Raw genomic sequence first — 17,471 nt, 5'->3', positions numbered from 1 at the left:
TGGAATATCTTATAAGGTATAAAGGGTTAGTAAATCTAGGATTGCAAAAGATTCTTTGTATTATTGAATGTCAGAAAGACCGTCACTTTGCATACTGACTGCTTTTCAAAAACCTGACTGATGAATTGGAACTAGTTAAGCCAATGGATTCTAAATAAATTCACTACTTTCAGCATTAAATTGTGCAGCATTGGAGTTAGTCTTTAAAACTGTTTCATAGTTCCTAACAGTTACAGCCATGTAAAATGTGACCAGGGTCAGCACCCTGGCCAATAACTATTATTGTGGCAATGAAATATTGGGAAAAGATAGAACCGTCTTAAGGGAGTGATAGTGTTTTTGTTTAAATTAATGTATGCTTGAAGGGTAATGACCATATCATGATTTACTTTGCGCTGTTACCTATGTTTTCTTCTCCATTTTTTTAGGTTTTTGACTTAAATAAAATTTCACCTAACAAAGCTCTGGAGCTTTGCACTTTGTTGCCTGAAAGATCAGCCCGAGTACTTGTTTGCGGTGGAGATGGAACAGTGGGCTGGGTTCTTAATGCTATTGATGAAATGAAGCTAAAGGTAATGATGTATTTATTTATCTATTTTGTACAGTGCAGTATGTGTCCTTGGGGTTACTTTAGATCACCCAAAGACGCAAGAAAAAAATAGGTAAACATTATTTAAGTCAAACAAGATAGATCCTTTTGGGGAACCTCCAAACTAGCTACAAATGCAGTCTGTCAATGGCAATATTCTCTAGTGTTGGTCAGAGTTCATTTGACTGGTAGAACGCTCAATGTAAATAAGCCTTGTCCACTTTCCTCACTGGCATTGTGGTTCATTTTGGTGAAAAGGCAAAGACTGCCTAGAATTAGACCCATATTTTACAGTCTTATTCTTTCATATGTGCACAGAGGTGACAGTCTGCCAGTATAACCTGCTCATTCCAGTTAACCTGCTCATCCCAAAAAGAAGGCCTGATGAAGAGATAAAGAGGACCCCAGTGGGAAAGGGCGCCACATAGCACAATCCTCTAGCACTCAGCACTCTCCTTGAGCCCTGGCAACAATGATGTGTCCTTTAGAATGGCCTAGAAGACCTATTTCTCTGCTTGGGCAGGTGGTGATAGAATGCCTTCTGCAGTTCTAACCCTGATCATATTCAGTGGAAATAATACCGTCCACCAGCATTGGTACTAATTTTCCATTATGGGGAGCAATTTGAAATAAAACCAACATCGACCACACATTTAGCTGGAAGGTTTTGCTTGTGGTGAAGGCAAAGTAGAAAGATTTGGCAACTTTATGAAGTGCAAAATGTATATTCTGGGCCCCACTTTGATGGCAGAGGTACTGTTTATTTGCTCTTGCTTCTCTTCTGGAGCCATTATTTTACTTGATTTGATTAATTTATTGTTCATTGCCACTCACCTTTTAATGATTCCATCATTCTTAGTGATTTTAATGTCAATATTCTGTTAAATTATTTCAGCTTGAATCCAGATTTAGCTGGACAATCTCATGTATCTGGTATACGCTTGCAATGATTTTCAAAGCTCAAGCTCAGTCAAGTAAGTGGGATGTTAGTTCATGGCGGGGGGTTGTTCCAATCAAATCAAATCAAATCATTAACATTTATAAAGTGCGCTACTCACCCGTGCGGCTCTCAAGGAGCTAGGTGGGAGGGGGGTTACTGCTGCTCGAAAAGCCAGGTCTTGAGGAGTCTCTGGAATGCGGAGTGGTCCTGGGTGGTCCTGAGGCTGGTGGGGAGGGTGTTCCAGGTCTTGGCTGCCAGGTGGGAGAAGGACCTCCCACCCGCCGTGGAGCGGCGGATGCGAGGGACGGCAGCAAGCGCGAGGCCAGAGGAACGGAGGAGACGGGTGGGGGCGTAGAAGCTGAGGCGACGGTTGAGGTATTCTGGTCCCTTGTTGTGGAGGGCTTTGTGTGCGTGGGTGAGAAGTCGTAAGGTGATCCTTTTGCTGACTGGGAGCCAATGCAGGTGTCTCAGGTGTGCGGAGATGTGGCTGTTGCGGGGTACGTCGAGGATGAGGCGGGCCGAGGCGTTTTGAATACGTTGCAGGCGTTTTTGGAGTTTAGCGGTGGTTCCAGCGTAGAGGGTGTTGCCGTAGTCCAGGCGGCTCGTGACGAGGGCGTGGGTCACGGTTTTTCTGGTGTCGGCGGGGATCCAGCGGAAGATCTTGCGGAGCATGCGGAGGGTGAGGAAGCAGGCGGAGTACACGGCGTTGACTTGTTTGGTGAGAAGAGGGTCCAAGATGAAGCCGAGGTTGCGGGCGTGGTCTGAGGGGGTCGGTGCGGTGCCAAGGGCCGTGGGCCACCAGGAGTCGTCCCATGCGGTCGGGGTGTTGCCGAGGATGAGGACTTCCGTTTTGTCAGAGTTCAGCTTTAGGCGGCTGAGCCTCATCCAATCTGCGACGTCCTTCATGCTATTTTGTAGGTTGGTCTTAGCGCTGGAGGGGTCCTTGGTGAGGGAGAGTATAAGTTGGGTGTCGTCGGCGTAGGAGGTGATGATGATGTTGTTCTTGCGTACGATGTCGGCGAGGGGGCTCATGTAGACATTGAAGAGTGTCGGGCTGAGCGAGGAGCCTTGAGGTACGCCGCAGATGATCTCGGTGGGGTCTGAGCGGAAAGGTGGGAGGTAAACTCTTTGAGATCGGTTTGAGAGGAAGGAGGCGATCCAGTCCAGGGCCTGGCCTTGGATCCCGGTGGAGCGGAGGCGGGTTATTAGGGTGCAGTGACAGACGGTGTCGAAGGCAGCCGAGAGGTTGAGGAGGATGAGGGCGACTGTTTCACCGCTGTCCATCAGGGTTCTGATGTCGTCTGTGACTGAGATGAGGGCGGTTTCAGTGCTGTGGTTGGTTCGGAATCCGGTTTGTGAAGGGTCGAGAAGGTTGTTGTCTTCCAGAAAGTTGGTAAGCTGTTTGTTGACGGTCTTCTCTATTACCTTGGCAGGGAAGGGGAGGAGCGAGATGGGGCGGAAGTTTTTCAGGTTGCTTGGGTCAGCCGTAGGTTTCTTTAGTAGGGCGTTGACTTCGGCGTGTTTCCAGCTTTCGGGGAAGGTAGCAGAAGAAAATGAGGAGTTGATGATGGCCTGGAGGTGCGGGCGATGATGTCGTCGGCTTTATTGAAGATGAAGTGAGGGCAGGGGTCCGATGGGGCGCCGGAGTGGATAGAGTTCATGGTGGTTTTGGTTTCTTCAGTGTTGATGTGGGTCCGGGCGTTGAGGGTGATGGCCGGGGGTGTGGGTTCGGTGATGCTTGGTTGGGTCTGGTGTCCGAAGCTGTCGTGGAGGTTGGTGATCTTGCGATGGAAGAAGGTGGCGAGGGAGTTGCACAGGTCTTGTGAGGGCGTGACGGCGTTGGCGTTGGCGTTGGGGGTGGAGAACTCTTTAACGATGCTGAAAAGTTCTCTGCTGTTGTGGCTGTTTTTGTCCAGTCTGTCGGTGAAAAAATTCCTTTTGGCTGCGCGGATCAAGTGGTGGTGTTCGCGGGTTGCGTTTTTTAGGGCGGTCATGTTGTCGGCGGTGTGGTCATTGCGCCAGGCCTTCTCGAGGGCGCGATAGGTTTTCTTCAATTCCTTAAGGGTGTCAGAGAACCAGAGAGGTTTTTTGGTGATGGCCTGTTGATGCGTGCGTCTGAGGGGAGCAAGGTTGTCTTCGCAGTTGGAGATCCAGTTCGAGAAGCTGAGGGCTGCGTCGTTGGGGTCGGTGGTGAGGGTGGGTTGGTTGACGGTGAGTGCGGAGAAGAGTTGTTCCTCGGGGATTTTGTTCCACTGTCGACGAGGGATGGGTTGAGTGCGGAGGTGGCGGGTCTTGCGTCGGAATGTGAAGTGGACACAGCTGTGGTCGGTCCAGTGTAGAGCGGAGGCGTGGCTGAAGGAGACGTGTTTGCTGGCGGAGAAGATGGGGTCAAGCTTGTGTCCGGCGATGTGGGTGGCGGTGTTCACCAGTTGCTTGAGGCCGAGGTTGGCAAGGTTGTCGAGCAGAGCGGTGGTGTTGGGGTCGTTGTTTTGTTCCAGATGAAAGTTGAGGTCGCCTAGGAGGATGTAGTCCGGCGAGGCGAGGGCGTGCGGGGAGACGAAGTCGGCGATGGAGTCACTGAAAGGGGCGCGCGGCCCGGGAGGATGGTAGACGAGGGATCCTCTGAGGGTGGTCCTGGGGTCGGTGCGAATTTGGAAATGCAGGTGTTCGGTAGCGAGGGGGGTGTCTTCGGTGGAGGTGGTGACGCTGATGGAGTCTTTGAAGACGATGGCGATTCCTCCTCCTACTTGGTTGGTGCTGTCTTTCCTGGAAATCTTGTAGCCTTCGGGGATGGCAGTGGCAATGTCCGGGGCCGAGGAGGCGTTCATCCAGGTCTCCGTGATGAAGGCGACGTCCGGTGCTGTGGAGTCCAGGAGGTCCCAGAGTTCAACGGCGTGCTTGTGGATAGATCGAGCGTTGACCAGGATGCACTTGAGGTGGTTGATGGCGCGTGGGCTGGTGGTCGTGGTAGTGGCGTGGTGGAAGATGCGTTTGCAGGAGTGGCAGGTGAAGGGTCCATGGGTGTGTTTGGGGTGAGCTTGGAAGCAGGTGTTGGAGCGCCCTGGGTTGAGGGCGTGGAGGGTGGTGGGGTCGTAGCGGAGCAGCGGGGTGTAGGAGAGCTGGGGACCAGGGGTGGGAGCACACAGATGAAGAGAGAAGACAGGGAGCAGGAGCGAAAGAAGAGTACAGAAGAAGATTACAGAAGAGGAGCGAGGAGGAAGAACAGAGAAGGAGAAAAGAAGCAGGAGAGAGGGTGAGTAGCGCGGGGCAGGGCAAGGGGCTGGGAGGTGGGGGGTACTTACTGCGAGGTGGCTGGGCGGTCTCAGGAACCTGGAGGAGCTGGAGGAGCTGCAGCGGCAGGGGGAGCGACCTACCCTTGGGTCAAGGGTCGCTACCACTGTCGCGCAGCGGGCGCCATAAGAGGGAGGAGGGGGGGGAGGTAGAGGGAGAAGAGCTGGGGGAGGGGGGTTTAAGGGTGGTGGGGGGTGAGTTTTAGGAAGTTTAGGGACAGAGATAGGAGTAAGGTTGGGAAGATAGGGGAGGGGGGGTTGTAGAGGTGGGTGAGGGTGAGAGGTAGAGAGAAAGGATAGGAAGATAGGGGTGGTAACGGGGTAAGATAGGGGTGGCGAGTGGGGGGGAAAGATAGAGAAATAGGTAGATAGGAGGAGCTGGTGAGTGAGGGAGATAGATAGTGAGATAGAGAGATAGGTAGATTGGTAGATAGGAGGAGTGAGGGAGGCAGATAGCGAACGGGGTAGATAGGGGTGATACTGAGGGGGAGGCGAGTGAGGGAGAGAGAAGAGACAGGAGCAGGAGGGCAGGCGCGGGAAGAGCAGAAGACGGAGGACGAAGAAGCAGAAGAACAGAAGACAGAAGATGAAGAGCAGAGGAAAGAAGCAGAACAGAAGACAGAAGATGAAGAGCAGAAGAAGAGAAGTTCACAGCCTTCCGTGGTAGTGAAAAACTCTGAGACTCTTGCCTGTTCTGATCTATATGGCATGCAAAATCAAGTATTTGTTTCCAGAATTTGAGAGTTCTCAGAAAAGTGCTTTCTTTTATATTTTTTACAAAGACTATTGTGGTAAATCGTTTTGTTGTCAATCTTTTGCCGAATCTTGGCTAGACATTCGCATTTTATCCTATTAAGGCTTTTAAAGAAAATATTACCAGACTTTAGACTATACTAAATGCTGGCTATTATTTCCTATGGGATTTATATTTCGGAGGACGGGATGTCTGTCACTGTTGGGACGGAGTAACCTGTTCCCCAAAATCTAAATCAGGCCTTTAGTCTTTAACAATTAAACCAGGAGTCTAGTAAACTTGACTAACTCCATTCGGTAATTATTCACAAAATAATGGCCTCTTACAAGTGGGTCTGGTCATTCCTATCCCTGCGTAAACCCCTGTTTGCACATGGGTTGGAATTCGGAGTTTGGTTGTATTTAACGCCTCTAATATATATGGCCCATGTTAAATACCTCAACCTTTGCTACATTTGGGCGGGGGTGCAAATCTGGCAAAATTTACTAGGGGAAAATCATATAATATTTACCATGTCATGCATATTTTTGTGTGCTAAACACCGAAATCCACTTGTTATTCACCACAAACTCGCACTAGGTGCTATTTATCGCACTCAAAAAATAAATGACCTCTGTGGAATTGTTAATTAATTAGGTGCAATAACTAGCACCTATGCTCTTAATCATGACCAAAGATGTATCATATTTATTATGCTGTGTATAGTATTGAATTTTGAGGTACAGAGTGTGGTCAGTGGATTTCCTGAAGAATCCATTGCTCGTCAGATATTTCTAGCACCACTTCAGTATTCAGACGGAATTCTTTAGGATACTCAAGTGGCATGCATATTATATCCTATGATTATATTGTAAATTAAGCATGCAAAACACATAAAAACAAAAAATTAAATGAATTCCTGTCCATAGTTTCAACAAATACTTACATAGTATTCACTATACCACTGAGAAAAGCTGTCTGAGCCATTACCCATCTCATATTTTCCAATATATATGGCTGTGTGGGTGGCGAGTTTGGTGTGTTCAGATGTGCGCCGTATTCAGACTTAAGGGCTACACCTTATACCCTGTGTGATTATGTAGTTGATACTGTGTGTCTGTGCCGAGGAGGAAATCATAATGTGTGGTTGCTTGTAGTTTGCTTGTTACTACCGTGGTTTATCATCACTTTTATTCCTTTAAGTCTGCAGCAGTTCGTCGCAGATTGTTCCTTCTGATGGCCCTAGTGATTGTCTTTGTATTACACTCATTCTCTTTCAGTTTTGTCATTTATTCAGTTCCTTCAGCTGTATGTCCATCTAGGGTGAATGTGGTGACTTCCAGCGCACTGCAATCTGTTACCACCAATGTTGCTTTTTTTCTGTCTGGTATGAAGTCTGAGAGCACAGGTCTCGCTTTATACAGCCCTGATTTTCCAGTGAGTTCCATCGGTTAGTCTGTGATCACTCTCCAATAACTGTACAGCGCACGACAACTCTGAAACATGCCTTAAGTCATCCTCTCAGTCTTGGGCAGTAAACTGCGCTCCTGAGACATATTTCTTGTAATTTGTGGGATGTTAGGCTCTGGGGAGTGTGTATTGAACGAGCTTGAACCTTCCACTCTTTGAAAGTTTTGCAGAGAATTCCAGAACCAATGCCCATTTTGCATCCGTAAATTACTTGTTCATGTCAAGTTCCCCTTTCTTTTTCAGTGTGTTAAGGTTGGTCTTAGTTTGATCGGTAAAGGTACAATGAAAAATAGTTATTGTTGTTCAGCTCTTGCAATGTGTTAACAGGAGTTGCAATATTTTGTGCGTTTCTGGCTCAGTATCACCACTTTGTTAGTTAGCTTGTATTTTATGGACTATGGCAGTGGTTCCCAACCTTTTGACTTCTGTGGACCCCTGATTTATCATTACTGGAACTTTGGGACCCCCCCTGAATCATTATTGGAATCCGGGGACCCCCTACTGAGTCATTACTGAAAGTTGGGGACCCAATGTTAAGATTATTTAATTTTCTTAGCAATCGTGCACCCCCTGAGGAGGATATGCTGACCCCCAAGGGGTCCCCAGACCACAGGTTGGGAACCACTAGACTATGGCCTTTTCGGTCAAAAACTGTCCCCCAGAGAAGCCTTTTTTGTGGCATAGTTTGTCCAATACTTCAAGGTTTTGTTCCTGCAACAAGTCTCTAAAGTTGATCATTTGGTGCCAGCTCCTTGGCAAATTACTAATTAATTTTGTCAAGTGTATTTGCTGAACATACATGTGCTACTGCCCCCCACTAACGACTTTGAATTTGTTTGGTTTTGGATCTGGGACTGGTATATAAATGTCCTCAACTGACCTCCCACAGAGCCTAATATCCATCTTTTTAAGACCATACTTAACACCATTGCCAGTAGAGAACAACAGAGATGTCTCCCTAGCCTCTGTATAGTGAAGATAACTATTGGTAGTTGTGCTTGTTTAGTTGTACCCTCAACAGCATTATAGGTTGTCAACCCATGAGGCTATATTATTCAGTGGTCTCTCCCGCACCTCCCTTCTTTCCTTTCAGAAGTACATAAATTCAAGTAAAAAACACAGTGGATTGATGCCATTGTTGGCCAATAAATGTGACTGCTGATTGTTCATTTTGTAAGAAGGTTCAAGCCTGCTATGCTGTCAAAATTACCTGTTTGCATAGTAAATGCAATATTCTTAGCAGCAGTCTTTGACATAACCATTACTGCCTCTCTGTCACTGTTATCCTGTCCTCTCCCAGAGTTTGATAGTTTGTAGTCAGGATTTGATCCCTGCACTGAGATTCGCTGGGAGACATCCTTAACAACATATCCTTAAGTATGCAGACATTTCTCACGCAAGAGCAACCACGCTTGCCTGAAAAACGCATGGCTTTTTCTGTGCCTTAACCATGCATGGGCTGAACTACGCATATGTGTGGTTAAGGCAGAATAACAGCCATGCGTGTTTTGGGAGAGGATGTGGAGGACGGGGTGAGGTAAGTGGGGCTGGGGCAGGGGTAGTGGGTGGGGATTTTCTTTTTTTTTTAGGGCTCAGGGTGGGTGAGGGTCAGAGCAACTTAGTTTTTAGGGGCGGGGTAGAAGGTCGGGATAGTTTATTTTTGTTAGGGCTTGGGGTGGGTGGGGTGTCAGCATAGTTTACTTATTGGGGTAGGGTTTAAGGCTCAGGGCGGGTGAGGGGTGTCGGGGTAGTTTAGTTTTTAGGGGTTGGGGCGGTGGGGTAGTTTTCATTTTTAGGGCGGGTGTGGGGGTCGGAGTAGATTACTTTTTAGGGGCAGGGTGGGATAGTTTTTTTAGGGCTCAGGTTGGGTGGGGGGTGTCTGGGTAGTTCATTTTATGGGGCAGGGGTTGGAGGTAGGGGTAGTTTTTTTTAGGGTTCAGGGTGGGTGGGTGGCTTGGGGTACTTTACATTATAGGGCCGGGGTGGGGAGTTAGTATAGTAGTTTTATTTAGGGCTCAGGGCGGGTGGGAGGGTCAGGGTAGTCTAGATATTGGGGGTGGGAATAGTTTTGGGCCTCAGTGCAGATGTGGGTGGTTGCATGACAGAACCACGCTTGCCGTTTCGCATGTGTTTCCAATGTTACATGTTACTAGGCATGTTTTCACAATGACATTAGTTGTGGTTCTGACCATGTTGTTAAGGCATACGTTGTTTCGGCATGCATGGTTCCATCATACAACCAGTTTCTCTCCTCCTCCTTGGAAGCTACTATTTGCTCTAACGATAGTTTAGTGAATTCTGCTAATCTAGATCTTTCACAGCTCTTGGTTTTCTTATTGACTGTGGTTGGGCACTTAGTCGATTTACCATTAACCATGATCTGTACCTTACTGGTATGTACAGATGAAGAAAAGGTTGACACCAGGGGTGTGGAATTTATTAAAATATCTACTTGTCCAGGGGACAGGTTGCTTCTCAAATCTATTTGTCCTGTAAAAAGATCTACTTGTCCCTTTGGTGCCATGTAGTGTGGCGACAAATTATGGCAGCAATTAATAGCCTCTCTGATTATGCCAGGGCTACTACCATAGTAGGGCTTGAATACTTGGAGTTTCAATCCCTACTGTAGCAATTTCCTTATTTTGCCACCTTTCTGCAGATCTGCATACTGGGGCTGGAGGAAGCAGTAAGCAATAGTTCCAGGGCTGGAATACCTTTGAGTCTGCAAACCTACTAACCTGCATGTTTTAAAGATTTTTACCAGCTTCTCTCTAATATTTTCCCATAATAAGAAAGGTTGGGCATTTACTCCTGACAATGGCAGAATTAGAACTTCTTCCAGGGTTGGGAAGAAAGTGGCTGGAGGGAAAATGAACTTGCAAATGCTCAATAGATTTTCACATGAGCAAATCTACACATCGTATTTACCCACGCTAAAATACAGTTCACAAATATTTTATAGGGGTACAACATATACCATGGGTGCACTTTTGTGACTTTCTTTAAGAATTTGGGGCCACAAGTAGGTAGGTTCAGATTTGTGACCTGCAAATTGCGAGTCGCAAATCCGAATGTAGGATGGTGTCCTTGACACCATCTGTGATTCGCAAGGGCTTCGCAAATGCCCACATCATGAATAATCATGAGGTGGGTCGCAATTTGCGACCCCCTCACGAATGGTGGCCTGCTGGAGACAGCAGACCACCATGTCTGTGACTGCTTTTCAATAAAGCAGTTTTTTTTTTTTTTTTTTTGTAATGCAGCCAGTTTTCCTTAAAGGAAAACGAGATGCATAACAAAAACGAAAAATGAAACGTTTTTGTTTAATTTTTTCAGAGCAGGCAGTGGTCCGCAGGACCACTGCCTGCTCTGAAAAAATGTTTACAGTGACATTCACAATGGGGAAGGGGTCCCATGGGGATCCCTTCCCTTTTGCGAAAGTGTTAGCACCCATTTGAAATGGGTGCAAACTGCGATTGGTTTGCGCCTGAGTTCGCGGTCACAAAACAATCCTACATTGCACTGTGAGTTGCAATTAGGAAGGGAACACCCCTTACTAATTGCGAGTCGCAAACCCGTTTTGTGATTCGGTAACCAGGTTACTGAATCGCAAAACTGGGTTTGTGCATCGCAATGTGCTTTTTGCACGTCGCAAACAGCGAAAGTCGCTGTTTGCGACATGCAAAAAGCTACCTACATGTGGGTCTTGGTCCCTAATTAGGTCTGGTGTTAACAAAGACATTTTGTTTTTATTAAACTTCTATTTCTCTCTCTTTCGGCTGGCTTTACTGTGAGTGATCGCATTCTGCTCTTCCACAAGGAGTATATTGCCACACAAAGTAGTTTTGTTCAGTGTCAGGAACTACAGTGGCAATCAGTGACGTAACGAAACTGGAGGGTGCCCCTTTGCAAAGAACATGGAGGAGCTCCCTCTCCAGACTCACTCAGGGCAGGTGCTGTGCTGACGGGGCCCCCTGGAGGGCGGCTGCAGGGCCTTTGTTATGCCGCTGGTGGCAACGTGTGCTTTAAGAGTTCAAAAACTTTTGGGGGGGGGTTTGCCAATGTTTGTTACATTGTTGAGGGCCTGGTAGCTCCCACAACAATAAAGTGTTACAAAAGCCATGTCAAAACAAGACACGCATTGATGAAACTAAAAGACTTATAAAAGTATGTCAGATCAGTTGGCTTTGTCAGTGTTTGTTTATTTTCATGCTTCCCATAATCGTGTTGAAAATGGTTACACTGATTTTCCATTAGATATATTTTTGGGAAATACTAGCATGCATCAACACATTTTACTAAATGACATTTCATTTGCATATAATCAGAGAGCATTCTGGGAGCATTATACTTAGCCTCTTAGCCTAAACTTTTCAAACATGTGTGTACACGTTTTTTTTTTTTGTACTGGAACCAACGTCAGTAGTGAAGTGTGACCTTAAAACATTTATTTACAGCACGCACCCTAATAATTAAGGCTTTCAAATAATGAACCATAAATACAAGTTCGAACAGCATTATCTTCTGGAAACACATTACCTCAACTGCAGAGAGTTCAACTCTCTGTAAACAGGCAGCCAAAGGGTTTGTGCTGCAGGGGGTTGGGCCTACTTGTCCCAAGGACAAAGTAAACATAAAAACTTGTTGCCCTTGACCCCAAACAAGATGTCCCGGGCTTCGGGCGATAGGAATTCCACATCCCTGTGACACTAACTTCAGAGTTTCAGATTTGGGTCTATAACCACAGAACCAATCTTCTGCTCTAGCACTTCTCTTGATTCTTTTATAGCAAGTAATATGTTGTGCATCTTGTCAGTTTTTACCAGCTCATCACCTTCTCTGACCTGTGAGCCAGAGGCTTTCCTTTTGTCTAATGGCATGTCTTTGTTTTTTTGCTGTTTTATTTCAACCTATCTTAGGCCTTTGGTCATTAGGGTGTTGTGGCTCGACTGCCTACTTTATTATAGTTTCCTTGCTCAAACTATTTACTTAGGGTTCCATGGGTTTTCTGTATGGCCACACAAATCATCTACCCCTTGCAGCAGCTATGCAGAGACAGAGGAGTTTGGGAGCCATATACAACATGACCTAACCTGCTTATGCCATCTGCCCTGTCTTACACCTGGTGTCCTGCCATCCACTATGACCAAACTCTAGCCACCGCTCCCCTAGCCTCACAACTCCCCCAAAAATGCCTTGCATCCTACCTCCTCCTACACCAGCCTCAGCAATACCTCACCCGTCCATTATTTTAAAAAAACACTGGTGTCCTGCCACGCTGTATATTTACTACTCCATCTGCTACTAAATTTGGGAAGAACTGGTGTCTTGCTACAACCCACTACATCATCTCTTGAACTCACTCCTTGCCCAGATATATACAAATAATATCTGCTGTCCTGCCAGTCACCCCAGTATCCAAAATGCCATCCCTGTTCTACATCAGACATAACAGTATTTTGAAGGTGTGCAATGGGTCCCATTACTTCGTTGAGTTGTGCTTCTAGATTAGTAGGTTTTGATCAAGTTCCTTGATTTTCTCTGGTCCGCACTATTGCTTTTTTAATAGGTATCAATGAACATTCTTCTGGACAATACAGTATTATGATAACTGCCAGAAAGTAATGCTTCCCAAGTTGAAGACGAAAGCTGAATGCCTTAATGATCATCACTCGCCTAGCCATAGCATATCGGTGTTCTTGTTCTGAATACTTCTAGACATAATTATTATTAATCTTTTCAGTGAAGAAACAATTACATACCAAACATTTCAGGTAAGAATATTGAACTTTGATATTGTGCAATTAGGACATTGCACTACAGAATAGCTTTCTAGCATTCAGTTGTGTGATGTGCCTTGATCTTGAAGATTACCTCCAAACCTGTATTATTGATGAAAAGAAAACAATCTAAAATGCAGATCTTCTACAATTTCACAGGGTCAAGAACACTACATTCCACTTGTTTCAATCTTACCTCTGGGTACAGGCAATGATCTCTCTAATACTCTAGGATGGGGACCAGGATATGCTGGGGATGTCCCTGTGGAGCAAATATTGAGAAATGTAATGGAAGCAGAGCCCATAAAACTAGACCGGTAAGCGGAACATTAGGTATGTATTAGAGAATTGTCATTTTGTGCACTGGGTCATTCATGCTGACATGGAGCTTTTTATATTTTGAGGCATTCCGCTCAATATTATATAGTTTAACTAACATGAACCTTTATTGATTTATGGAATATGTTGGTGGGAATAGTGAATTATATTTGTGGTCTCACTTCTCAGTGTATGTAAACGATTTTGGGTTATTGGATTGGGATAAGGGGGGACACCCTGTGGTGGAAACCCTTCTCAGGCAACAACCAAAGTACTTGTTGGGGTGAACACTAAAACTCACCAAATTAACCTATGCTTAGCCCTCAGGTGGTTTGGCACAAATGCAGTCAGGCTCAGCTTAGAGGTAAAGTGTTAACTATTTACGAGGCACACAAACAGTAATCAAGTGAAAACATAACACAACATGAATGTCACACAACTTTAGAAAAATAGAGAAAAAGTTAATAATTAAAATGCCACAAAGATAAATTAAATCCGATCAGTATAATTAGAGTTATGAATTTTTAAAGTTTTCAGTGAATTTTAAAGCCTAAAAGATCAAAGCACTAACCACAGGTATCTGGTCGTGCGAGACCAGGGCAAATTAAAAAAGTAAGGCCGACCACACTGGTGCGTGGTTCGGATACACGGGGTGGATAGGGCTCAGTCTCAGCTTACCTTCAGATTTAGAAATAATTCTGAGAGAAAGTCCAGGAAAAGGTAGAATTCATTGGGGCAAGGCAGCAGGCTGTGTCCGAGGAGGAGTTGTCATCGCAAGGTAGTGCTGGACGAGGTCTTGATTAAGCTATCGATGATGGGGGAGAGAAGCTTAGAGCAGGAGGTGCTGGTTTCCAGTCAAGGAGGCTGCCGTCCTCAATGAGGAGCTTGCCACAATCAAGCCGGGTGAAGATCTTTACCTATGGACATGGACAACCATTTGGAAGTCAAACACTTCTAGCAGAACGAAGTTGCAAGATGTAGCTGAAGAGGGCTCCACAAGGCCAAATACCATCACTCAGAGGTCCCATGGAGCAGGATTTGCTTCTGCGGAGAATAATGTAGTGGGAGCTACCACAAATTCAGGTCGACCGGTGATGCACCCAGGGTGGATTGACTGGCAGGTAGGTCTTCTGTTAGTTCTTCTGGCACTTTTTTGTTTACATTTAGTGTTAGGCAGAAGCAGCACCTCTAACATCACTTCAAAGGGTCCAGGACCTGGGGGCAGCGCTTTGTGGGTTAGGACTCACTCCAGCAGAGGCCAGGTGCAGAGTTCATGGTCTCTGGAGCTTGGTATGTTCCAGTAGCTCACACTGGAGACCCTACATCCAGGTTTCTTTCTGTGTGCTCTAGATAAAGCTTTTGTAATGTAAGTGGGGCAGAGAACCGCTCAGCAGTCCACACAGGATGGCCTACCCTGCCAACACCGAGGCCCTCTTTGTCTCACTGTCTGGAGGAATACACAATGCCCAACAGCCAAGCTATCCGTCATGTGACCCAGGTTGGCAAAAGGCACCAAATAGGGCAAAATCATGCCAAATTTCTAGAAATCCCATTTTTAGGGTTGAGCGTGCAAGCACTCTGGCCCCTGTTGTAATCTCTCTGTGGGGTTTTAACCACGCCCGTCCGTTTGGTTGGTTTGTGGGTTTGCCATTTCAAATTTGCTTGATTTCTTTAGTGAAAGGCATGCTTACGTCATGCCTTTTCCAGTGTTTAGCCCTCCTCAAGAGCACCGGTAAACTACTGAAAACATACAAGGCTCTGTGTTTTTACCATGGCTTCTGGACTATTTTTTATTTTTATTTCCTACGCAGCGCAATCTCACTGGGCAGTAGTCGAGCGCTTTGCATGACATCGACCCTGTAACATGGATAATTGCACTTCTGCTGGTTACATGGATAATTGCACTTTTGCCGGTACATTTGACTCGGAGCAAGCTTCTGTTTCGTTTTGTGTGTCTCCTGCACGCTCATGGCGGACATCGGCTCGCCGATGTGAAACTGTTTTACTTTTCATTTTTAATCAAATATGGCAAGAAAAGTCAGGTTAGGAGTTTACAATGTTAATAGCTCTAACTCGAGCTGCGGGCTTGACCGCCGCCTCATCACCACCATACTGGAGTTGTGGCGGTTCAACCACCCAACTCATAATGAGGCCCTTTGTGAGTGATTGTGCCATGCATACAAAGATTTTGATAGTTGCAATTCTCTGCTCATGCCTGGATCCCCACTGTCCTTAACTGTTTGGAATTAGAAGATACAAATTCCTTATGAATGGCTCACCATATTGTAATGCTTAGATAATTTAAAGTGATATGTGGTGTTCTTGATGCTGTGCTTACTACAATGGAGAAGGTTTGGAACCACAGTGGATCTTGTATAGAGTATTTAGGGAACAAGGTGGGATCCCAGTATTCTAGGTAGTAAACATTGAGGAATTAAAAATGTTCCCTATGAAGCAGTTGCTTATTTCCTTGTTCATGCTGTGTGTTAAGATCAAGGCTATATGAACAATGATGACAGACTGGCTAACAGGAGCACAGTTTGTACTGAGGCCATCATTACAAGTGACCCGTTAATCCTGATTTGGTTAGAAACTGAGGGCCTAATTCTGCACTTGATGGTGGAAACCCAATCCCAATTGTTATTGGACAAGTGGTATAGCAGAACCTTGCTCTGTAGTGTTGGTATTTCTTGGTGAAGTGAAACTGCGTTGGTATTTCCAGGAAATTCATAATGAGGCCTCAGTGTTCCAACAAAGAACACTTTTAAAAGCAGTTGTAATACTGGGCATTTTGCAGACTGTACATTTGATTGCTCATGTACCGCATTATGGTGTTGGGTACACCTACAGTACACTGACAACTATAACCCGAGTTTATAAAATCTTAAACTAATCATGTTTTTATACGTGAGTGTTACTTGGAAAAGTCAGAGATAAGATAGAAATATGGAGCACAGTGTCTTATTTATTTCTTTATTTATTATTCGGTGTCCAAGAACACTTCTGAGCCCCTTTGGAGACTGTTTCAGTTACAGAACTTTTTGCTAAAATGGAACATTTTTCAAACTTTTACAGCAACACTTTGGCAGTTTGTCCTTCTCAGAGCGGTTGACTGTAAAGTTAAAGGAAACTGTACGACTGTGAAAAAGAAGTTCCAAACTTAAGTAACCCGATCTGGCAATTGGTTCTAATGTGCCTCACTGAAGAGATTTAAACTCTAGTGTTTTCCATAGGCAGAACATAAAACCTTTGACTTGAAATAACCAGCTGTTCGCCAATATTGCTCCATCTCTTATCAGCTCAAATGGTGCCTAGATCCAAGTTTTCACCACTTTTGTATGGAGTAAACCACCAACTAGTATCTGACTGCTGCTGTGACATTGGGCCTCATTAAGAGTTTGGTGAACAGAAAGCCCTTCTGCCAATCTCCCCACAGGGTAGCCACCGCCTTAATGGCGACCACTTTGCCGGAATTATTAAGAGTTTCCGGCTTGGTCAGCAGGCGGAAACCTTGGTTTCCGCTGGTCAGCCCAGTGAAAAACTCGTAACAGGGCCAATGGGGAGTCAGCCAGCACCGTGGCTGTTTCCTCATCAGGAGTTTGGAGGTCAGGTTTTTCCTACTGCCAAACCCGTAATCAGCCCCTATATCTAAAATACTACAAACATTGATAATAAGTGCAACTTTAATACAAATGGAAAATAACTACAATTCTAAATCCAAAGTAACAAAAAACATAAAATACATATAAAAACAACAGACCATTTGAATGCTATTAAAGGGAAAACACATCATAGATTAAAAAAAGAATACTTCTACAATGTAAAGAATTTAAAAAAAAGATCAACTTTGGAAGAGACACATTTACTATTACCAACCCAACCTAAACAACAGTAGGGGAAGTGTTGGTCTTTGGAGGTGTCAGATTTGCTATTCCTACTCCAACCTTCGCAACAGGTGGGAAAGTGTAGGACTTTGCAATGTTCAGATTTATTATCCTGGTAGTCAGGTTTTTCCTACTGCCGAACCTGTAATCAGCCCCTATATCTAATATACTACAAACATTGATAATAATAAGTGCAACTTTAATACAAATGGAAAATAACTACAATTCTAAATCCAAAGTAATAAAAAACAAAAAATACATATAAAAACAACGGACCATTGTAATGCTATTAAAGGGAAAATGCATCATAGATTAAAAAGAGAATACTCCTACAATGTAAAGAATTTTAAAAAAAGATCAACTTTGGAAGAGACACATTTACTATTGCCAACCCAACCTAAACAACAGTAGGGAAAGTGTTGGTCTTTGGAGGTGTCAGATTTGCTATTCCTACTCCAACCTATGCA

The 17,471-nt window shown here is 45.1% G+C and overlaps 1 protein-coding gene across 1 annotated transcript in view; it reads left to right on the top strand.

Moving 5' to 3' along the window:
* The window catches only part of DGKE (diacylglycerol kinase epsilon), a 199,774-nt gene that overhangs the window by 109,882 nt on the left and 72,421 nt on the right, over nt 1–17,471 (top strand). The window contains exons 4-5 of the mRNA XM_069200013.1: nt 429–572; nt 12,962–13,119. Coding sequence (XP_069056114.1) covers nt 429–572; nt 12,962–13,119 — 302 coding nt within the window. The remainder of the gene's footprint in view (nt 1–428; nt 573–12,961; nt 13,120–17,471) is intronic.

The sequence above is a fragment of the Pleurodeles waltl genome, chromosome 7 (genome assembly GCF_031143425.1).
Source record: "Pleurodeles waltl isolate 20211129_DDA chromosome 7, aPleWal1.hap1.20221129, whole genome shotgun sequence".
Taxonomy (NCBI): domain Eukaryota; kingdom Metazoa; phylum Chordata; class Amphibia; order Caudata; family Salamandridae; genus Pleurodeles; species Pleurodeles waltl.
Note: the sequence above shows the minus strand (reverse complement) of the source record. Positions and strands in the feature narration are given on the sequence as shown.